The 23,809-nt window shown below is 40.8% G+C and overlaps 1 protein-coding gene across 1 annotated transcript; it reads left to right on the plus strand.

Moving 5' to 3' along the window:
* Positions 1-3,221: 3,221 nt before the first annotated feature.
* Positions 3,222-22,750, plus strand: LOC117451224 (B-cell receptor CD22-like). The gene is made up of 13 exons (XM_034089427.2): positions 3,222-3,253; positions 3,331-3,410; positions 4,407-4,763; positions 4,890-5,099; positions 5,231-5,584; positions 5,785-6,009; positions 6,769-7,035; positions 10,913-11,182; positions 11,497-11,757; positions 12,505-12,586; positions 12,672-12,726; positions 20,763-20,851; positions 21,023-22,750. The coding sequence occupies exons 2-13, from the start codon at positions 3,341-3,343 to the stop codon at positions 21,075-21,077; spliced, it is 2,295 nt and encodes a 764-aa protein (XP_033945318.1). The 5' UTR covers positions 3,222-3,253; positions 3,331-3,340; the 3' UTR covers positions 21,078-22,750.
* The last annotated feature ends 1,059 nt before the right edge of the window (positions 22,751-23,809 follow it).

Raw genomic sequence — 23,809 nt, forward strand, 5'->3', positions numbered from 1 at the left:
TACAGACCACTCTTTCCCAATGTATGTCAATGGGAAAAAATGTTTCCGGGCCTGGCAACCAAATGGAAGTGTAGTACCGCCATTTGGTCAGCACGAATATTTGCATCTGAGTCCGGCGCACTTCCTGGGGGCTTGCAGCAAACTCACCGGTGCCATCCAAGCCCCGAGGAAGTGCGCCGGAGTCTGATGAGAATATTCGTGCTGGTCAAACGGTGGTACTACACTTCCTTTAGGTTGCTGGGCCCGGAAACACTTTTTCCCATTGACTTACCTTGGGAAAGAGTGGTCTGTAACTCGTTGGATAATTTTTTTTAAACTAAATAAACTACCCAGTATGAATGTTTGTATAGCCCTTATTAAAACCATTCATTCCTCAAGTTGTAAAAATGTGCTAATAACGTTATTCTGAGAGATATTTCCCTCTGCATTATGAACGCGCATCTAACCCACGGGACCGCGCCGCCCGGCACGTTCATGTCACGTGTTCAGCACTACATGCGTTTCTCTTTACCCATGGATGCACAATAACAACGGACCATATCGCCTTACTGCCAGCCCACGGAGCTGTAATAATGGATATATTGCACATGTTTGCTGTAATTCATCATTTTTAAAATATTATACTACATGGGCTGTATGATGTAAATCTTGTACCGTAAATGTTGTATTAAATAAAGTTAATATTACCGACGTAGATTAACGTTCCTCTAGCTTCTTATTGCACTTGCAATTGTTTTAGTTACTTGTGGGCTACATAACATGAATAATCACAGTTACTATCCTTTTACTCCATCACATTTCAAAAAGAAATAGGCTATTGTTATTTTAACTCCACCACAGTAATCCATCATCAGCTTTACTTTTTAGATAAAGTTTTAACTCACAATTGATCATAACAGGCTTCAACATATACATTTGTATATATTACCAAGTGGTTTCATGTACAACCCACACAAGTATCATGCTAAATGAAGCTCTGTTGCTTGGATATCACTAGATCCTGATGTCAGCGTAATATAAAAGTACATAACGATTGATGTGTAACTTAGCATAATTTACTAGCTTGCCGCCTCACTAATATAAATCCAGTACCATGCTGTCATGAACGCGCGGTGCTGTTACGTGTACGCAAATTCACGTGCTTAATGTGAACGAGCCTTTTGGGCGGCGTGGTCCAAGTTGCGCATGCTCTATGAGTGCACATACGGATACTTCTCAGGCATGCTGGGTAATCTGTGACGTTTCGCTCTCTCAAAAGTTGGGCCATTTTGTCATCATGCGCCATTGAGCAACTCTCATAGGAATGAATGAGGCCCCGCCTCCCACGCTGTATCCAGTTCTTATTATACATCCATGGTGCCATCGGAGAAAGCACGTAAACGGGAAGTGGTCTTCGTGCCAAAGAGCAAGAGGGAGCAAGAGCGACACTGACCCCTCTTTAGAAAGGTTGCCCCGTGTTGATTGGGCTGAACAGTTTATCCTGCTTCATTGAGATAACGACGAACAAGTACATTTAAATGTGCAAAAACAATCCGTTTTAAATATTAAACTGTACATTGTTTCCGGGTCCTGATACAGTTTCTGATGTTTCACTGTCCTCTACTGGGGGATCTTAAGTGAGACACATTCAGGCTTCTTCACTCCGAGAGCTCCCTCCACTGTCTGCTTTAAAGGGTCAGTTCACCCAAACTACTAAAGTGCTGATGTCCTCTCTTACCTCCTAAACATGCAAATCATTCATAATAAAGTTTGCTGCATGCTGTGAGGTTGTTTTTCAAATGTTAAAGTGTTTTAATAAATGTAAACATTGGACATATGTTCACAGTTAATTCAACTGATCCAACTGATGGTTCAAAGGTTAATGCATTCCTGTTCCTTCACTACACCTGCAGACTGTGTGACGTCCTCAGTGCTCAGAGAGATCAACTGTTTTACCCCTATCATTTAATATCCTTTCCTCCTGGGACCCAGCCCATTGAAAATGTCTACTGTAGTGGACATTTTGTTAACATGCATCTCCTTTTACTCTTTTAGGATACTCTATCAATCCCTGATGTACTGTACAGAGGACATCCTGGTCTTTCCAGTGATATGACATTGGTTAAAATTGCATGCTGGGAAGTTCCTCTTTCTTTTCATCCAAAATGGCTGGCATACGAAAAACACAATTGTATAGAAGCAGGAGGAGAAATCAAATATTGTTGAATAATTGTAATTTTTACCATGAAAATCATATATATTCTTGTTTATTAACATGTGAGGAACTATATAATTAGTTCTGAAAGCAATTAAATAATTCAAGTTTTCAAATAACAGCCCTTTTATAAATGTCCATTCTAGTGGACGTCAGGACTATCTTCATGGACTTTATGACTCAATATTGTTGCAGGAGACGGAACTGAAGCAGACATTTTCTGCACCAGAAAGTTCAGGAAGATTCAGATGTTGAGCTCTCAGATGATGAGAGAGATGAGACCTTCACACTTGGGATAGAAGAGGGTCAAAAAGAAGGGGGGGAAATATGCAGGAGGCTCCATGAGCGCACAGATAGATAGGGACGAGCTGGAAAGACATGGCCCTCTGTGGACCAAGAGAAGCACGTATGTCTTATTGTTGTTTTCATTTGAAGTGGAGCCATGAAAAATGAGAATTCCCTCAGGAATGCAAGCTTTGTTTCTATGAGCAGGTCAAATGGAGACCACATCCATAAAACTAGTCAAGATGACTAGAGTCATCTTGACTAGAGTAGCCCATGCTGACTGGAGTCAATGAGGTACTTTCCCACTACATTGACTACAAATCTTTGAAGATCTGGAAAGATTCACCAACAAACAAGCTAGTTTTGTATTGACCAAATAAACAGCAATGTTCAGATCAATTACTTAGTTATGTTTTAAATAAAGGTGAATGTATTATTGTATTAATATCACTCTATAACCATAATACGTTACATAGTCCATCTGTTAATTTTGGCTGAAATTTTCCTCGGGTCCCAGGAGGATAATGCTTTTTTCAGAAGTCAGTATTGGCAGCAAAACGGGTCTTTACCCATAGTTTATTTAGTTTAAGAAAAGTTTATTGTTTGTTAAAAAACCAAACTTTACTGTGTAGTGGGTGTTACTGGGGTTTGGGTCATCATGCATATGAATAATCTAAAGAGGAAGTAAATCTAGTCTCTTAACAGCCTGATATCCGTCTTCTGCTCATTGCGACAGAGGAAAGGCATCTTTCAACCCATCGTTCCTCCTTCACTGTGAGTAGAAACAGTTTATTGATGTAATGATTCTGTAAACCTCCTGTGAACATTATTTAATCTGACATGTTTTATAGTCTCACAGAGATGAGAGGAGCAGCTATGAGTTTCACTGCAGCAGCGAGTGGATTAGTTGTCTTCCTGCTCTCTGTGTCAGGTACTGTACATCTACACTTACATTCATCACATGAACAGAGGGGATTCTGGGAAATGTGGGACTTGTTTAATCAAGTCACATGTGGGAATAAGTGGATCAGGGTTGGATGAAATGCAAACTTTCCAGAAATATTCCAAATATATGTTTCATGTAGCTTTGATGAAACACTTAGATGTTACCAAGTTTTTACTTGTAATGGCTATTCGTAAAAAGATCGTTCCTGTGTTGATCGACGTCATTTGCTTTTATCTTTTGCTTAAAGTAACTGTGTGCCCAGAACATTTGTAAACTGAGGATATTGTTCCCTCCTCACCCTGTGAAAACCTTTGCTTAGTTTTATTTCTAAGATTATAAAAAAATATTGTTTTTTATTAATCTTTAGTGTTTGAGGGATATTTTTCTCACAACTCCTTTTATACCGTGTCAACTTCTCTCATGTCGCCATACATCTGCACCCAACCCTTCTAGTTCCTTCTCTCCTCTATGACCTCAGTGTTATATTTCCATGCTCTGAGTTTAAAGCAGTATTCTTCTTTTTCTCATCTGTATATCAGACGGAAGCTGCTCACACCTCAGTGCTCTGCATGTATTGTTATTGTTCACACTGACCTCAGCAGCAACCTGACCACAGAGCGAACAGAGAGGGAACTGGACAGAGAATCACACACTATTCTAATTAATGTGATCGCTAATCATTCACTGTTCATTTATATGAAGGCATTTTCCAATCTTCCTTTGCCTTGACTGTAAAACTGAGCATACCCTTTTTGCGTAGACTTCTGTTCTACCTGCTTTAATTAAGAAACAACAAAGTCAAAGAGTATCATTGGTTTTAAAATGCCTAAGAAGGAATTCACATGTGTTTTTCTGCTCTATCCCAGTAAAGTTTGTAAAATATTTATTTTTACATTCTTTGTTGAAAGTACTGATCAGGACATTTCTCAACAATTTATAGATTAACTTTGATTCTAGTTTCTGATGTGCTCTGTGTTTCAGTGGCTCAGGGTCAGGATGGCTGGGGAGTGACTTACTCTTCTACTGAGATCTGTGCAGTGAAAGGATCATCAGTGGAGATGAGATGCAGCTACGAATACCCATCTACATTGAAAGGCAGTGTAAACACAGTTGAGAAAACATTCTGGTTTGTTGAAAAGAAAGATGGTGAATATGTAGATGTGACAACAGAATCAGAGTATGCAGGTCGTGTAGAGGATCGCTGTGAAAACAACACCTGCACTCTGAGAATCAGAAACCTGACAGAGAGCGACTCAGCTGAGTACAAGTTCAGGATCACAACCAACCAACCAGATGGAAAATATAGTGGTTCACCTGGAGTCACTTTGTCTCTCACAGGTAACACCAATCAGTTCCAAACGTTCAACTTTAAGAAAACAATAATATCATTGTGATGTGTTTTTATATACATGAATGTTGAGTTTATTCTTAAATAACCTTCCTGTTCCTTCTTCACAAATACAGATCTCTCGGTGCAGGTGGAACGTGAAGATTCTAGCAGAGCAAACCTGAAGTGTCAGAGCAGTTGTGATTTACCTGATGATGATTACGTCTGGTACAAGAACAGAGGAAGCACTCTGTCAGGAACATCTTCTCTTCAAGTCGACTTGAGTTTTCAAGACAGCTATTCCTGTGCCTTGAAAGGATTTGAGGACTCTCTCTCCCCTTCAGTGTGTGAGTTCACTTCACTACCTTATTCTAATATAACACCATCTAGTGGAAGCCTTAGCTAACTGTATGGGTATGTGACTTCTCATCAACTCTGGAAAAACAATTGTTTAAAAATGAGTTTTCTCATTTTTCAGGTGTCACTGGTCGAGAAAGCAACACGGTGACTTATACTGAAGGAAGTATCTGTGCACCAAAAGGATCATCAGTGGACATTTCCTGCACGTACAGCAGTAATGACAGTATTACATCTAAGTTCTGGTTCAGTCCTGAGCGTAGTCATCAGGGACAGAATCCCTCTCAACCTGAGGACCTTAGTGAAGACTCCCAGTATGCAGGTCGTGTTCAGATCCTTGAAACAGAGAGAGGACGCTCCACTCTGAGGATCTCTGACCTGAGAGACTCAGATTCAGCTCAGTATCTCTTCACATTCAAAACACCAGGGTTTGAATGGAGGAGTGATTTACCTGGAACCACTCTGACTGTCACAGGTACTGATCAACACACACTGATGTATGTATACACCAACACATTACAATTAGAGAATACTGGAAGTTGAGTTTGTGTAATTACTGTTGGATGAGTTATCATATGTGTTCACCTACTTTAGACTGTTGTGTTAAAGTTACATTTATCATCAGTTTCATTTCAGACCTAGTGATATAATATTGTTTCTTTTTCTCATATCCAGCTCTCCAGGTGCAGGTGATCAACATAAGTTACCAGAACTCTAATACCTTAGCAGAGCTGAAGTGTCACAGCAGCTGCAGTCCAGCTGGTGTTTCCTACGTCTGGTTCCATAACGGAGAGAAAATCACTCAAATATCAACATCTTCCTTTGAAGGCTGGATTCAACTCACAGACATGATCTCTTGTGCTCTGGAAGGTCATGAAGCCTTCTCTTCTCCTACAGTGTGTGAGTTCACTCATACACACACACTGACATTTCAATACATTGACAATCTCAGATAGAAACCTTACAATAGTCTTCTGATTCGTAATGCAGACGCAGCAGTATTATTGATACAAACAAAAAGCTTCTCAGGTAAACAACATACAGATTAAATAGATGTTGGTAGAGACCGCATTAACAACATATCAGAGATAAAAATACAAAATATCAACAATAACAGAAAATCCTGTAGGCAGCAAGAAACATCACAAATATATATCATAAATAAGGTTAGCTTTATATTGTTCTTCATGTTATTCCAAGTTACAGGAGCAAGATGAAGAAAAAACTGGATTCTCACTAAAAAGCTCAGTCGGCAGCTGCCACAGAATGTAATCATGATGTGGGCCCACTTTGAAATAAACATTAAGGAGGTGAAAAAACAGTTATAAATCAAAAGAACCAGTTTATCCTACAGAGAGATGTACAGCTCAATATGACGTGTAATATCCTAATCTCCAAGAACACTGAGTGCACCGTGATTAACATCACTGTCTCCATGCAGGGTTAGAGTTAGTCTGCTAGCAAGATGAAGATGTTCAGGTTTCAAATGAATAAACACGTGTTTTTGGCTGTCAGTGCTCATCAGCAGGAGACGTGTTACACATCCAGGATCTACATTACGATGAAAACATACTTGGGATATGGACACACTATTTATCCTTTGAATTTACATGTTGCTTGATTGCAATTTACACCCATCATTTATTTATGTATCCCCAGATGCTCCAAATCTTCCCTCTGTGTCAGTGAGTCCCTCTGCTGAGATAGAGGAGGGCAGTTCAGTGACTCTGACCTGTAGCAGTGATGCTAACCCAGCAGCTAACTGCACCTGGTTCAAGGGTAGACATGGAATCCTTTATTATTTCAATGAAGGACCACAGCTTGTCTTCAGCTACATCCAGTCCTCTGACTCTGCATGGTATTTCTGTATAGCTGAGAACGAGCTGGGGGCGAGTTCAACTGCAAGCATCCGTATCGACGTGAAATGTGAGTAAGACAGTTTATTTAAAGATAACAAGCTTAAATCTGTCTAGTTGTTTCAAGAGAAGATGTTACTTATCATCACTACTTTCTTCAGCTCAGCTTGCTTTACATCCAACCCAGTCTCACGGCATTTCGTGTTCACCAACATGATTTTTAATCTATTGATTCGTGTTCACCATCACGATTTGCCCCTTTTTTCCGTGTTGCACAGCACGATTTTAAAAGCAATGTATTTCTACTGGTAACGTGTTTCGTGCCTGCAGGCTGCAGCACGTCTTTTTCTCCGGTCGGGTCGTGGAAGACCGGAAGCTGTGTGGTTCATAAAAACATGTTCTTACTCAATATCAAGCCACAATTATTGCTTTTATTTTAAATCGTATAATTTCGGACTTTTGTTGCTGTCTGTGAGGAAAATAAACGGGGCTCAGAGCCTCAGGATACTGAAATCTGTATTTTTAAATATTTCTTTCCTTCTAATTTGTTATTCTTTTCAAAAATAACACACTGTTATTTACTCACCAATAACACACAATTATCCTTGCTTTTATTTATTGGTTTAATTCCATAACCTCGGGCTTTTTTCGTGTCCGTCAGGAACTGAATTTCAAAATAAAAATAACCGGAAACAGACGTAGGCCTATAAGGGACATTTCGAGCATCATTGCGATTGTCAACATTTCTGAGTTTAGGATGGCCGAAGACACTACACTACCCATAATCCCCAGCTATCGTTTAGGACTACAGTTCCCGTAAGGTTACGCAGAGCGTCAAACAGCTGTGTGAAATGGAACGAAACCACGCCAGACTATCCAAAACTAGAATCGAACACCCCCCCAGAACTACACATGCTGGCTATTGTGTTTCGCAAAATGTTCTATGGGACGTCTCTACTGAACGTTTTCGTTTTTCCCACAATTAGAAGTTGCCATTATTAAACACATTGGTGTTATCAAATGTAAAACATATAATTAATAAATGGGTGAACATCACTTGTGTCCATAATGCGCAGCATCAATATATAGCATTAATATACCCACATGACAGCTCATTGCTACTTTGTAATTCTACTCCACTACAATTCAGAGGTTAACCTGGTATTTTTACTCCACTGCATTTATTTGAGTTACTTTGCAGATTCTGATTAATTATGTGAAATATAAACAACCCTTAAATCAGACTTTAGTTACACCTGAGTAAAATGCAGGTAAGGTGATTGTCAAGTGCCAACAATCAGGAGAGATAGTTGATAGTTGGTGCTTGAGAAGACTAAACATGTATCTGCAATTGACATGCATGGAAACAAGTAATAAAGTATATTCATTACTCGTTATTCTCTACTAATAGTTAATTAAAGACTGTATATTATGACTATTTTGCACATCCCTTTCAAGATTTTCAAAGGTTTATTGACATATCATACACAACTACGGTGTAGTTATGCAATGAATGAAAAACTTGGGTCACAGGTTCCTCAACAGTGCATTACAAGACATCTATCAATATGTGTGTACCTCCACCATTAAACTGTCATATTCTGCACTTTTCTTATTCTATCTACATACATAAGAGTATAATTAATGTGTATAATATCAGTTAAAATAAGTGCTTCAATATAGTTAACATTGCAGGAAAGCAATATATTAGACGTGAATTACTTTGTCAGGCTTAATATTTAATATTTAATGTTTAAATAAAGGTTAATCCGTTTTTCTGTTTTGCACCTCCTCCTATTAATATGTGTGTACATCCTGCACTAAACTGTTTTATTGTAGAGATCACTTATAGTATCTTCTTGATTTTGTATATTCTATATTTCTATATTTCTACTTTCCCCCTATGAAAGTATGTACTCTTAATATTTGTTTAATCAAATATAACACATACAAACAATAATTCAATAACGTGCTTTAACCACTAGGAGGTGCACACAAGGTACACACAGCCATTATAACTTTGCATTATTAGTGTGTATGTACAACATCTGAAGATGTATAGTTTTATGCATGCTTTCACATCATTTTACAGCATATTGCTATACTATTTCAGACTCAGTATTTACATTCTTACATTCAAAGAAAATCAGTAATATCTTTCAAAACTACAGTCCTTTTTTATCAGCAGTGCACCGTTATGGTGTAAATATAACCTATCTATGAATTAGATCAAATGTAAAAGTCAGCCGAATTAGTGTTGATACTGCAAGGAGACGTATTGTGTGAAGAGAAATTGAAGATGTTGTTTAATTGTTGATATATTTATGATCCACGTCAAGTATTCAGTTTCGGCGCCATTTCTTCCAGTTTTTACAAAGGTCTTCTCATCAGGGCTCTCTAAATAAATAACTACGGCAGATCTGTAGTATGTAATGCAGCCGAACCGTGTATTACAATGCCGTTATGTGATGACTTTCAAAGAGAAAAGCAAGAGCACTCGGAATTAAGTATTATTTTATACTTTTAAAATGTTTTCCGGATTTCATATAATATAAACACCAAATCCCAGCATGCATTGCGGCTAACACATCCAATCAGTGAGCTTAAAACCATAGCTGAGGATCTTGGGTAATCGCTCGAAATGCCTACGTCTGTTTCCTGTTATATTTATTTTGAAATTCAGTTCCTGACGGATGCCAAAAAAGCCCGAGATTATGGAATTAAACCAATAAATAAAAGCAAGGATAATTGTGTGTTATTGGTGAGTAAATAACAGTGTGTTATTTTGAAAAGAATAACAAATTAGAAGGAAAAAAAGATTTTAAAAAATACAGATTTCAGTATCCTGAGGCTCTGAGCCCCATTTATTTTCCTCACAGACGACAACAAATGTCCGAAATGATATGATTTAAAATAAAAGCAATAACTGTGGCTTGATATTGAGTAAGAACATGTTTTTATGAACCACACAGCTTCCGGTCTTCCACGACCCGACCGGAGAAAAAGACATGCTGCAGTCTGCAGGCACGAAACACATTACCAGTAGAAATACATTGCTTTTAAAATCGTGCTGTGCAACATGAAAAAAAGGGGCAAATTGTGATGGTGAACACGAATCAATAGATTAAAAATCGTTATGGTGAACACGAAATGCCGTGAGACTGGGTTGTTACATCACATGGGATCCAGGGAACAAGCGGGTAACAAAATGTGAACTGGCAGTAACTTCTAATCACATTTGATAGAGTTGCTAATGATGACATCATTGAGAAACGAGTGTTGAATATTGTTATATTTAACTAATATGTACTGTTATTAACTGTACAAGGCTATCTTTAAATCCTTAAATTCCATGACTCAATGCATAGTTGTGACTTGATTAAGTGATACACTAAACGGCATTTAACCAATGACAAATCATTACTTCATTATGACCAATAACAATTCAGAAATACCCATGAACAATTATTAACGTTACATATTAATTCATTTACATAATATCTAACGGTTGTTTCTCTAAAATATATTCCTTAGCTACAGTGAAAAAATTGAAACGTTGACTATAATTAAATGTATCATGTCAACAAATTAAACATAATTGTATTAGGTTGGTTGAAAGCAATAATATATATTTAAAATGAAAAATATTAGGTTCAACTAAATATTATTGCTTTCAACTCACCTAATGCAACATTTATTAATTTAATGAGATAATACATTTAATTAAAGTCAATGTTTTAGTGTTTTCAGTGTACTCTACAAAATGAGATTAGTAAATACTCAACAACTGTCCTTCAAGTTAGGGTTATTTTGGAATGAGTTCCTCATTCAATGCTCTGTAATGACTCGAAATGCAGCTTCATTCAGCGTTCAATAATGTAGAGACCTTTGAGCTAATGCATTGAGCAACACATTGTTAATATTTACTGTTCACACTTCTCCTCCAGATGCTCCGAGGCTTCCTTCTGTGTCAGTGAGACCCTCTGCTGAGATAAAGGAGCGCAGTTCAGTGACTCTGACCTGTAGCAGTGATGCTTATCCACCAGCTACAAACACCTGGTACAAGAAGAATGGAAATCGTAACGTTCCTCTTCTCAGTGAACGACCACAGCTTGTCCTCAGCTCCATCCAGTCCTCTGACTCTGGACAGTATTTCTGTAGAGCTAAGAACAAGCTGGGGGGGAGTACATCTGAAAACATCTCTATTGTCGTGAAATGTGAGTAAGACAGTTTATTTAAAGATAACAAGCTTAAATCTGTCTAGTTGTTTCAAGAGAAGATGTTACTTATCATCACTACTTTCTTCAGCTCAGCTTGCTTTACATTACATGGGATCCAGGGAACAAGCGGGTAATGAAAAGTGAACTGGCAGTAACTTCTAATCATATTTTATAGAGTTGCTAATGATGACATCATCGAGAAACGACTGTTAAATATTGTTATATTTAACTAATATTTACTGTTATTAAAATGTTTTTTTTTTAAAAGGACATTTATGGCAATAATTACATTATAATCTCTGAATCTCCAGACGCTCCAAAGCTCCCCTCTGTGTCAGTGAGTCCCTCTGCTGAGATAGAGGAGGGCAGTTCAGTGACTCTGACCTGTAGCAGTGATGCTAACCCAGCAGCTAGCTACACCTGGTACAAGGAGGATGAAGACTCTCCAAAAGCTTCAGGACAGATCTTCACCATCTCTGACTTCAGAGCTGAACACAGTGGGAGTTATTCCTGTGGAGCGCAGAACAAGTTTGGACGTAGTAACTCCACCTTTCATCTGAGTGTTGCGGCAGGTAATTGTTATGCATTCATCTACTACCACACACTTATCAGCTTGTGTGTTTTCAGTCATATAGGAGGCAGAAAAAAGTCTGTATGATGCAGTTTTCTTTCTTGATGTGGTGGGTGTAAGAACGTTTTATTTCTGTTACATTAAAATAGGTTAATTTAATTGTATTGTGCCCGTGTTTCAAGGCAAGGCAATTTTATTTATATATTTTTCAGCACGTGGCGATTCAAAGTGCTTTACAGATTAAAAGCAAAATACATTTAAGAACAAATACAGCATAAATACATTATTTAAAAGGCATTTAAAAACAGGGATTACAAACAGGGATAAGCACACCCAATTTGAATAAAGGGTTCTTCTTGCTTACATAAGAACAGAAAAGTAAGGTAAATCCAAGGTCTGCACAGTGCCCATTTATTGGGACATTAGATGCCAATTTCATTGTTTGCAGACGATACCGTCCTTTTAATTAGACCTTGACCATCAGTGTGCCTAAAACTGATAAGACCTTAGTAATGCAGGTATTTTTATTCAGAATTAAGTTGAAGATTAACATTAGGGACATTCTGGGCACAACTGAGCAGGAGAAAGTTTTGAGACAAACCCTAGACTTACTGGGCTGGTCAGCTGTCCAGCTGCTCTGGGAGCACCAGGAGATTCAAAGGGAAGGAAAAACAGTATTCAGGTTTAACAAGTATCCCCATTAGAGAAACACCGCTGTATTAACTGTCTGTTGATCACTGTTTCTCAGGATCACGGAGGCTACTACCTTTTGTAACAATCCCTGTTGTTCTCCTGGCTGTCATATCTCTCTCTGTCTTCATGTGGATCAGGTGAGCAGATCTGTTCAACTTAATCATTGTTTGTTAAATCATTGAAAATCTGTTTGTTAGAACTTTATCACTTTTTTGTAACCAGAAAAAAGAGGGCTTCCAGGGACTCTGCTGAACCTGAAGAGAGACACACAGAAGAGGTGAGAATATTTTTATAACAAATACTGTTTATCTAGTCAGTTAATAGTTAAACCCCAAGCCTGTTTTTCAGGTTTCAGGCTCGAACATGACATTCCCAGAACAAATGACTATAACTTCACTTCTAAAAGGTTTATATGAATAATTGTTGTCATCAAAGCAAGGTTACATCTGTGAGTTGGATGTAGAAGTGTCAGAATCAATATAGATTTTTCTGTAAATTCAGATGGAACATAGCAAACAAAATGTAAATTCCTGTCTCCGCCTAAAGAAAACCCATTACTTATAGTGAAGACTAACCTTGAATGATGGGTTGGTAGCCTAAAAGCTTTATGAATCCACAGTATAACATATAATAAGTACCCTGTATCAAGATTGAGGCAAAACAAGTTTGACCTTTTTAGAGAGGTTTATGAAAATAAAGTCCAGGCGGAATAAGCTTTGGGCACATTTGGGCACATTTGGTTCCATCAGTGCCATTTGACCTTTTTCAGGTACTAGACTATACAAATCATTGTATTACATTGAATCATCACTATAGGTATTCATTCCACCCAAAACAAAACAAAATATTTAAAAAGAATATATATTTTTTTAAATATTTGTTTGTGTGTGAGTGTGTGTAGGTGTGTGTAAGTGTAGGTGTGTGTGTGGGTATGTGTAGGTGTGTATGTGTAAGTGTAGCTGTGGGTGTGTATGTAACTGTACCAACGCACTATACAATAAAACTACACTGTAGGTCAGTGTGTGTAGGTGTACTTGCACAATAAAAAAAACGGAAACATAAGTAACATTTGACTCCAACTGGGGCAGATTTATTACATTAACATTTTACCAACACACTATAGGCATGTAAAAACAAACATTTTACCAACGTACTATACAATAAAACCACACTGTAGGTTTGTAAAAACAACAAATATTTTACCAACACACTATACAATAAAATCACACTAAAAAACAACAAGTATTTTTTTTTTAAATAAACACTCTCAAAAACGTTATACCTACCTGAACTTTATACCTACCTGAATATTCCAGTATTTAGGTCGTGCCACTCCCTGAAACAGTTCTTTTTGACAGTGAAGCACAGAGCGACCTGGCACTTCCTGCACTACACAGGTGTCTTCACCCTTTTGAGTCCAGCATCTAGGCACCTCCTGCAGTTCTTCCTGACCTTGGTGGCATCTTCCCCATAATACTCGGGCATGCATGTGAGTGGTGGAGGAGGGGGTGGTGGAGGTGCAGGGCCTTCAGCAAACTCCAACAATTCTGCAGCAAGCTGCTCCTTGAAAGTCTTCTGGGTGTGTGACTTTGTCCTGCTGGGGTCACTCCTCATCTAACAAATGTGGAAAAACAAAGAGATTAGATTAATTCACTGGCTTATACTTATAGGATAATATTGGACTATAAATGAATAATATTACACCAAATAAATAAGTAAACACACGTATATTCATTCACTGGCCATTCATTTAGAAAATGTAACTCCAAAAAGACAAGTAACACTATTTAGCATTTTGGCTAATCATTCCTGTTGGCTAAGATAACACTGTGATGCAGTTCCACCAAACACATAAGTAATATATAAAAACAGAGAGATTACATACCTTTCCCGTGGTGGGAATCCGAGTCACTACTGTCTGGATCCAGGTCTGGCTGGAGGAGATCTTCATCATCCGACGAAGAGTAATCTGGTAGGATCATAGCCCCGCTATTGTCACCTACCATCTCTAGCACCTGCTCGGTGGTGAAGCTCTCCCTCCTGGCTGCGTAATGCGTAATGGAGCCGGAGCGGGCGTAGTTTATACTACGCAGGATCATATCTTTGGAACCCATTGGTCGATTTGGGTGATTGACACCTTTTCTGAACCGTTAAAGCCAATATAATCGAGTGACAGTTAGTAAATCCCGCTAAACACTTACGTCAAGTAGAGAGAGGTTTGCGTAAACAGCACGTGAGACAGCATTAGCTCGGGACTGCGAAACTTTATACCTACTCTGCTGCCATGAATGTAATGATAGATTATCAGAAACAATTCTAAAGTGACTAAGAGACATTGGATTAACCTTGAGCAGCGTTTTTATTCCCTTGAACACGATCACAACGTGATCACTTTTGATCACAAAAAAGCAACGGTAAGACATCATTATTGTTATGGTTTTGAAAACTGTTGTTTTTTTTCTTCTCTGTTCTGGCTGATAGCTCAGTGAGTGTGTGTCCTACAGTGATGATACTTATAACAAAATAATCTGTGGAGTATCAGCTTTCAGATGATATGTAGTTTGTGCAGAAAATATTAAGTTTTAACAATTGTTTTTGCTAGTTAGCACCGGAAGTAGCATCTGCCGGTTTTAGCTAAGGGCTAATGCTAACGCTTCTTGTGAGACTTGTGTTTTGTTTCTGTAAAAATGGTTCATATCGTCAGTTAGCTGAGATTCTTGTCGTTAATCTGGTATAACACATTAATAGGTTTTTAAATATTAAGATGCTGAGACACAGTGTCGTGAAAAAAAAAAAAAACAGGCTTAACAGGTTAATACGGTCTTGAAACGTCCTTAATATTTTCTTTCATACAGCATGATGTTGATGAAGCAGGGATATTTCTTCCATCATTCCACATTTGAGTTTTCTGTCCTGGCTGCAATCCTTTGAAAAACTATAAACCAAATAACATTCAAATGTTCAGCTGATCCCAATGTCAGACAACAATATGTCTAAACGAGCAATCACAGGTCAGGGTGCTCTGCTGTTTCACGAGTTATCCTCCAGGTGTCAGTATTGGGTCCACTCTTGTTGATCATCTACCTCCTTCACCATGATGTCCACTTTCACTGCTATGCCAACTTCTCCATGCCACAAACCGATAGTTACGGCTGTAACTACAGTTCTGTGAGTCCCGGATGACCGCCAGAGGCGGTGCTTTAGCACTGGATATGTCCATCGCGCGCATGCGCAGCTCGAGTACCAATAACAACAAAGTCACCTGTGACCCACGTGACACCGGCTATATCAGCCGGTATTGTCAGAGGATCTGTTCCCCGAATCTTCTCGCGAGCACACAAGAATTCTGAGTGACAGGGAACTCTGGCGGTCATCCGGGACTCATAGAACCGTAGTTACAGCCGTAACTATCGTTCTATTTCGTCCCTACTGACCTCCAGAGGCGGTGCTTTAGCACTGGATGACCTATACCAACAATGTCATGAAGAATCCAAGCCCTTGCTCACCACTGGAAGCAGCGGAGCTCGGCAAAAGGACCACGCCCAAAGAATGGGGAGTGGCGACATTGACCTGATGACAACTGGAGAATGTGCCAGAAGACGCCCACGACGCCACGGCGCAGATGGTCTCCAGGGGCACCCCTCTCAGGGCAGCCCAATATGTTGAGATGCTCCTTGTAGAGTGGCATCTCAGCCTGGTGGCAGGGGGCGGTCACTGGCCCCGTAAGCCTGTGAGATGGTATCGACAACCCAGTGGGGAAGACACTGGTTAGAGGGCCTAACCTCCTTTAGTGCCGCCAGGGCAAACTCAAGAGTTGCTCCTCCTGCCGTATACAGGCAGTAGCCTTGATATACGCCCTTTGGGCACCCCCCGGGCACAGCCACTTCGATGTGCCGTACTCCTGAATGTCAAAGCGTGCCAGCTGGGCAGGCTGATTGAAGTGAGTTTGTGGAAGGACCCGGGCGGGAATGCCACATTTGCCCAAAGGGCAACGCCTGAGAGTCTCACCTCGGGCATGTATTGTTTATGGAGAGGACATGCAACTCCCCGACTCACTTCCCTGAGGCTATGGCAAGCAGAAATGCTGCCTTTGTGGGCAGCCACCTAAGCCCCACCTGGGCCAGGGGCTCGAAGGGAGGAGGTGATAGGGCATCCGGCAGCAAGGGCAGGTCCCAAGCCGGAGCCCTCGGGGTGCAAGGGGGACGCTGCCGTAAAGCCCCTCTCATAAAGAGGGACACCGACCTGTGGCACCCCGCCGTGGCGCCGTCGACCCGAACATGTTGGGCAGAATCGCAGCCACATAAATTCAGAGTGGAGTGAGAACGTCCACTATCTAGAAGGGACTGTTGTCTAAGCAACAATGTACATGCTGTCCCCAAGGAACACGGACATTCTTGCCCCCCAGTTGGGGTAGAAAGTGCGTGAGTGCAAGCTGCATGGCCCGAAGCTCTAGCACGTTGACCCGGCGCGCACTCTGCTGGGCAGACCACTGACCCTGAACGGTCCTTCCCTGCCGCACTGCACCCCACCCTGAGAGACACGCACCTATGGTGATGGTCTCCTGGCGGGATGGGATGGCGCCCATGGGCACGCCTACCAGAGATAGGCCCTGCCCCTCCAGCATGATGGAGAGTGGAGCACTGCTGCGACACCCTGACTTCACTGTGCCTGTGCCACTTGGCGTCCAAGTGAAGGCTGTTCAGCCACATCTGCATGGGGCACAACGACAGCGGGCCTAAGGGCCCAGCGGCCGAGGCAGCTGCCAGTCTGCCCAAGGGCCAGAGGAACTGAATAGAAGGCACCCTCTTGCCCGGCCCACGTGTAAGTAGGCATCCCTCGGTTGGGAACCACTCCACCTGTGCGTATGCAGTAGTCAGCATATAGAATGGCAGAACCTTCAGGAATCTGTTGATTCCTCTGAGGTCCAAGATCGGGCGAAATCCGCCGACTTTCTTGCTCACGAGAAAGTATGCCGAGTAGAACCCCCTGGCTAAGCAGAGGATCTTCGAGAACTGCCTTCACTGGTTGAGTTAGAGACGAATGCCAGATGCAGTGTAACCGGGAGCGGGTGCGGGAACACAGCCTTCACCAGCTACCTGCTTAACAGAAAAACAAGGCAGTTTGGCGTCTACCAGGAGCGGGGGCGAGAACTGCCTTCACTGGTTGAGTTAGAGACGAATGCCAGATGCAGTGTAACCGGGAGAGGGTGCGGGAACACAGCCTTCACCGGCTACCTGCTTAACGGAGAAACAAGGCAGTTCAGATCAAGCGAGATCAAGTCAAATAACACACATGTTTAAGACCAGATAACTAGCTTCTAAAGAATAGAATAGCACAGAGCCGTAGTTACAGCAATAACCATGGCCAGGGCTCACACGGCATCTAACCGTAGTTACAGTAGTAACTATGGCCAGTACTTACACGGCTCAGAACCGTAGTTACAGTCGTAACTCTGGCCAGTACTTGCACGGCTTGGATACTTACACAGCATAGAGCCGTAGTTACAGTAGTAACTCTGGCCAGTACTTGCACAGCTTGGAACCGTAGTTACAGTAGTAACTATGGCCAGTACTTACATGGTTTAGAACCGTAGTTACAGTAGTAACTATGGCCAGTACTTACACGGCATAGAGCCGTAGTTACGGTATTGCCTATGGCCAGTACGTGCACGGCTTGCACCGTAGTTACAGTAGTAACTATGGCCAGTACTTACGGCTTAACCCCGTAGTTACAGTATTAACTATGGCCAGTACTTACACAGCTTGGAACCGTAGTTACAGTAGTAATTATGGCCAGTACTTACGGCTTAGAACCTTAGTTACAATAGTAACTGTGGCCGGTGCCTAAAAGTGTCAGCCAACGGCTGCCCACTAGACAATATAATATTGGGAGGATGAAATCCTCCTTAATGGCCATACATGCAGAGCACACGGCACACACAGTGAAGATTGTTCTCTGCATATCGTCCTAGTGCTAGGAGTCTAGTACTAGGAGCAGTAAATACAACGATATAGCGCTACTGCAACCATACCATGCGTTTACCTTGAGCAGCAGCGAGAGCACTGCCCTCACCAGCTGAGTTAAATAATGAAGCTTAACCGTACATGCAAGGTGTTAGCCAAGCGGCTGCTGCTAACAATCAAGCAACCGAGTCAGAACACAATGTTAAGACCAGATAATTAGCTTCTAAGAAAGAGAACAGCCCGCATAGAACCGTGTCTGGTTACAGTAGTAACCGCACATGCCGAGCACACAGCACCCGCCGTGAAGATGTTCTCTGCATATCATCCTAGTGCTAGGAGTCTAGTACTAGGAGCAGTAATACAATGATCTAGCGCTACTGCAATCAAACCCTATGCTACAGGGAGCGGGAGCACTGCCCTGAGTTAATAGTTAAGCTCAACAGCAAGGTGTTAGCCAAGCGGCTGCTGCTAACAATCAAGCGACCAAGTCAGAACACAAATGTTAAGACCAGATAATAGCTTCTAGAAAATAGAAAGTACTTACCTTACTTTCTGCATCTAAACGAAAAACGGGTTTAAAGTATGACACTCTTGGCTTTCCATACTAAATCGAATGAGGGACGCAGCCAAAGCTGGGACTCAAATGCTAATGATAGCTCGGGCACAACGCCACAAGCAGAACTTTCAAAAGAGCATAAGGGCAACTTTATGGGAGAGGAAGCGGGAACACTGTCGTCACCAGAAAGTCTAAGCCACAAACAATAAGACGGTAATCAGGACAACTTGGCTGGGAGCGGGTGCGGGAACACAGCCATCACCAGCAACAAGCTGACACAAACCTGTCTGTCGAGGCTCTGCACAGCCGGCGCAGCTCCTGGAGGACGCGTCTAACGACCCGTAGCCCCGACTGTCAGTCGCGAAGCTTCACGCGGCCAGCTGTTTGCAGAGAAATCCCTCAGATCAAACGTTCAAACCTGAACGCTGTAGGCTACGAAAACGTAGCCACGGTACCCTCGCGCAGCGAGAAGATGAAAAGGAACAGATCCTCTGACAATACCGGCTGATATAGCCGGTGTCACGTGGGTCACAGGTGACTTTGTTGTTATTGGTACTCGAGCTGCGCATGCGCGTGATGGACATATCCAGTGCTAAAGCACCGCCTCTGGCGGTCAGTAGGGACGAAATAGAACTTCACTCCTCCTAACCCAGTGTTTCTCAAAGTGGGGGGCGCAGAGGCATGACAGGGGGGGCGCAGAGGCATGACAGGGGGGGGTGCAGAGGCATGACAGGGGGGGGTGCAAGAGACCAGGAGGAAACATTGTTATGACAAAACAAAAAAAAGATCATTTTTATTTAATTTGAAAAATGATTAATTTGAAAATAATATGCTACAGTACAAGTACGTCTGGGTCTCTGTGTTTATAACAAAGTATTATAACGTATTGTTCTAGCAAAGGAATTGCACAATTGTATTAAGTATTTATTTCTTTGAGTACACAGACTTATGGAGCATTTTTTTATTATCACTGTTCTAGCAAAAGGATTTTTTTTTTTTTTAAAGGAATGCTCATTGATGTATTTTAATAAATGTTAACTTGGCCCATCACGTGACTATTTGTGTAGGGGGGGCCGACTTTTTTTTTTCTCCAAAAGGAGGGCCTGAAAGAAAAAGTTTGAGAACCACTGCCCTAACCTAATCATTGATTGCTTCTCTGTACCTTTCTCCAGTCAAGTCAAAAGCCTTGTTGTCACCATACCACCCTCTCTTATGCACCTAACATAAGAAACATCACCCAAACTTAATTCTTCCACCTACGCAACATTTCCAGACTTCCTCCATCCCTCTCTAGATGAAGTCTTAATCCATGCATTTGTCACATCCTGTATTGACTATTGCAAGGGTTCCCTCTCCGGTCTGTCCACTAATCTCTTCCACAAGCTCCAAATCTTTCAGAACTGGGATAATTACCCGCACAGAATCCTCTGACCACATCATTCCCCTTCTCAAGCAGCTACACTGGCTCCCTCTTCAATACCAACATTGACTAATACAACCTTCTGCTCACCTCCAAAGCCCTCCACAACCTCCCCACCAACCATCTCACTGACCCCTTTCACATGAGTATACCCCCTCCTGCTCCTTCCACTCATCCTCAGTTGATTATCTAACCATCCCCACTTCACACCAACCATTATTTATGCTGTGATGCTACTGACCCTGTCCCCCTTGTGTTTGGTTCAGGATTTGCTGTTTTTCTTTTTCGATAATTTGTTTTATGCATTGAAAGGTGTCCTTGGGTGTCCTACAAGGCACTTCCAAATAAAAAGTATTATTTTTTTTATTTTCTAGTATGCCACCGTCCACTTTTCCAACAACCGAGCGAATCCTCTTTCCTTCAACATGAGAGCAGCTCAACAACTCGGACACACGGAGCCACAGTGAGTCCCGGAGTACGCTGCCATCAAGTTCAGCAGTGCTGCCCCGAGGTGAGCAGATCCTCACACAGGAACATTGCCCTCATTACAAGATTAAAATAACATTACTTTGAAATATATCAATTGCTTTTGTATGCCTATTGTCACTGAGAGATATTATCATGTATTTCTCAGGACCAGACCAGAGGACCCAGCTGAATTGTACAGTGTGATCACCAAAGCCCACTGAACACAGCAGGCTTTGCATTGAAGTCTGATACTTCTGTTTTTTGACAATGAGTAAATTACGCAGGTTAATATTGATCTTTAAAATATATTTCACAGGATGGGCCTCTCCAAAAATGTGCCATGAGACAATTATGTATCTTAAAGAAAGATAACATGTATTGATTCAAAAGTGTTCGGTTTAGCTTTTTTTTACTCTTAGTTGGACATCTGTAGTAGCAAATGTATTTAATGCATCAAATTGTTAATTTAACTTGGTTAGCATTACTTTTTCCACAATAAAAAAGTAGTAGCTTTCGGTACAACAAAGGATGTGATCCCTAACTGGCTTCCCACTGCCAGCATTTTTTTATTGGGAAATTCTAGATATTAGCATAGAGCTAGATTTTAATGATAAAAAACAATTACCTTTGTACATTTCTCTAATTACTTCATATAACATTTATCATCCAAAGGATAAATCCAAATGATTTTGAAGCTTACTTGACCTTATATCAGAAATGTCCCAACTACTATTGGATTAAATGCCTTAAAGGTCCCCTATTATACTGTTTTTCATCAATATATTATAGTTCTCAGATATATACAGAACCTGTCTCTGATTGGCTGAAACACCAAACAGATTACCCATAATCCCCTCTGTTTCAGCCCTGTTTCCAAAGTGCTGATTCTCTGTCTGTTACTTTAGATGAAAATAAGGAGCCCCTCCCCACGCCCCTCTGAGAGAGATTTGGTTACAAAGAACTCAATGGTGCTCTAGGATGAGATCCAGGTGATAAGGGGGGCGGGGGTTACCTTGGTTGCTGATTGGCTAATGGTTACACAAGACAACACATCGTTATGACATCATAAAGTGGCCAAAATCTGATCAGCTCATTTTCAGACAGGTTTTTATAGAAATGGATCAGGACAAAAAGAGAAAGAATCTTTTTTCCTTAAACCTTCAGAGTCTCTTTCCACAGAGGGGACACATGTTGATGTAGAAGAGACATGAAGAAGAGGGGACACATGTTGATGTAGAAGAGACATGAAGAAGAGGGGACACATGTTGATGTAGAAGAGACATGAAGAAGAGGGGACACATGTTGATGTAGAAAATAAATGAAAAAGTGAATTTTGCATATTAGGTGACCTTTAAAATGTCACATTCATATCTTTCAAAAGGTAAAATAAAAGTTATTCTGCTAAAAGTAACACATTGAACATGATGGATGAATGGATTAAAACCCACCCGATAAAACCTTTTGTTATTGGAAAGCACATTGGGTATTGGAGTGGAATATGCATTAGCTGATCTTGGTGCAGTTTCATACGGCTGCCACTAGCTTTTAGTAAAGAGATGTATTTTTCACCAATGGAAAACCATTTAATAGAACTGGTGGGTATATAACTATCTTTGTGTACAGCATTTTAACACACATGCTTTGTTGGCCATCACGTTTTATTAACCAGCTCCATTATCAACATGTTATGTGATATAATGTTTTTGTAGTTTTAAGGTTTTTATCATCAGAGCTCATTATAATTGTGTTTCTCACTTTGCTGTTAATTCCTGTTCTGGTTGGCTCTGTAAGCATGTTTCTTTTTCTCTTCTGTATTGATTTGGTTTGATTGGTTTAAATATAATTATCTGTTTGAAATGTTAACCGCCCATATCTAATGCAATAAATGTTGATGTTAAAATATCAAAGTGCATTTGTCTGATTGTAAAAACAGTGGAAACAGTAAAAACAAATTAAGCTGCAGTGATGAAAGTGCAGTGTTTGTCAGGATACATTAGAAGGTGAACACAGTGAAGGCAGACTGTCACACTGAGTGAGAGAAGTGTGTGAGTGAGAGAAGTGTGTGAGTGAATGAAGTGTGTGGGTGAGAGAAGTGTGTGAGTGAGTGAAGTGTGTGAGAGAAGTGTGTGAGTGAATGAAGTGTGTGAGAGAAGTGTGTGAGTGAATGAAGTGTGTGTGTGAGTGAGTGAAGTGTGTGTGTGAGTGAGTGAAGTGTGTGAGTGAGTGAAGTGTGTGAGTGAAGTGTGTGAGTGAGTGAAGTGTGTGAGTGAAGTGAGTGAGTGAAGTGTGTGAGTGAGTGAAGTGTGTGAGTGAGTGAAGTGTGTGGCCACAGCACAGCCACTGTCCTGCTCTTCCCTTGCGGACATACTTGTGGCTAAGCCTCAGTTTGGGCTGCAGGTTGTTTGTCGTCTGCTTTTACACATGGATTTCTGAAATATTGACAATTGAAATGTAAAACCTCAGATAAGCACTAATGAAATAATTGTATTAATTAGGTTAATAATTAGGCAGTTAATAATCGTAACTGTAAAATGTCTTCAAAGTAATACAGACCAAATCTAAACACCCAGAAGTAAGAAATAATCAACATCAATTATGATAAACACATCTTGCGCTTGTTTTTTGCATGAAGTAACCTCAAATATATTCCTCATGCTGTTGAGTATATTGTGTATTCCCACTGGTCACTCCTCACCCTGTGAAAACATGCTGCACTAGGGGTGTAACGGTTCACAGAAGTCACAGTTCGGTTCGTACCTCGGTTTGGAGGTCACGGTTCGGTACGGTTCGGTACAACAAGAAAAAGCAAAAAAAGGTCCCAAATGCATAATTCCAGGTTTGTTGTTATTTATGTTTGAACAGTAGTGCAAGTTTCAGTCTCAAAATAAGGAACTCTGACATTTTGAATAATTAACTGTATTAAACAGTTAGAAACAAACCACACACACTCAGA

Source organism: Pseudochaenichthys georgianus, chromosome 1, assembly GCF_902827115.2.
Source record: "Pseudochaenichthys georgianus chromosome 1, fPseGeo1.2, whole genome shotgun sequence".
NCBI lineage: Eukaryota > Metazoa > Chordata > Actinopteri > Perciformes > Channichthyidae > Pseudochaenichthys > Pseudochaenichthys georgianus.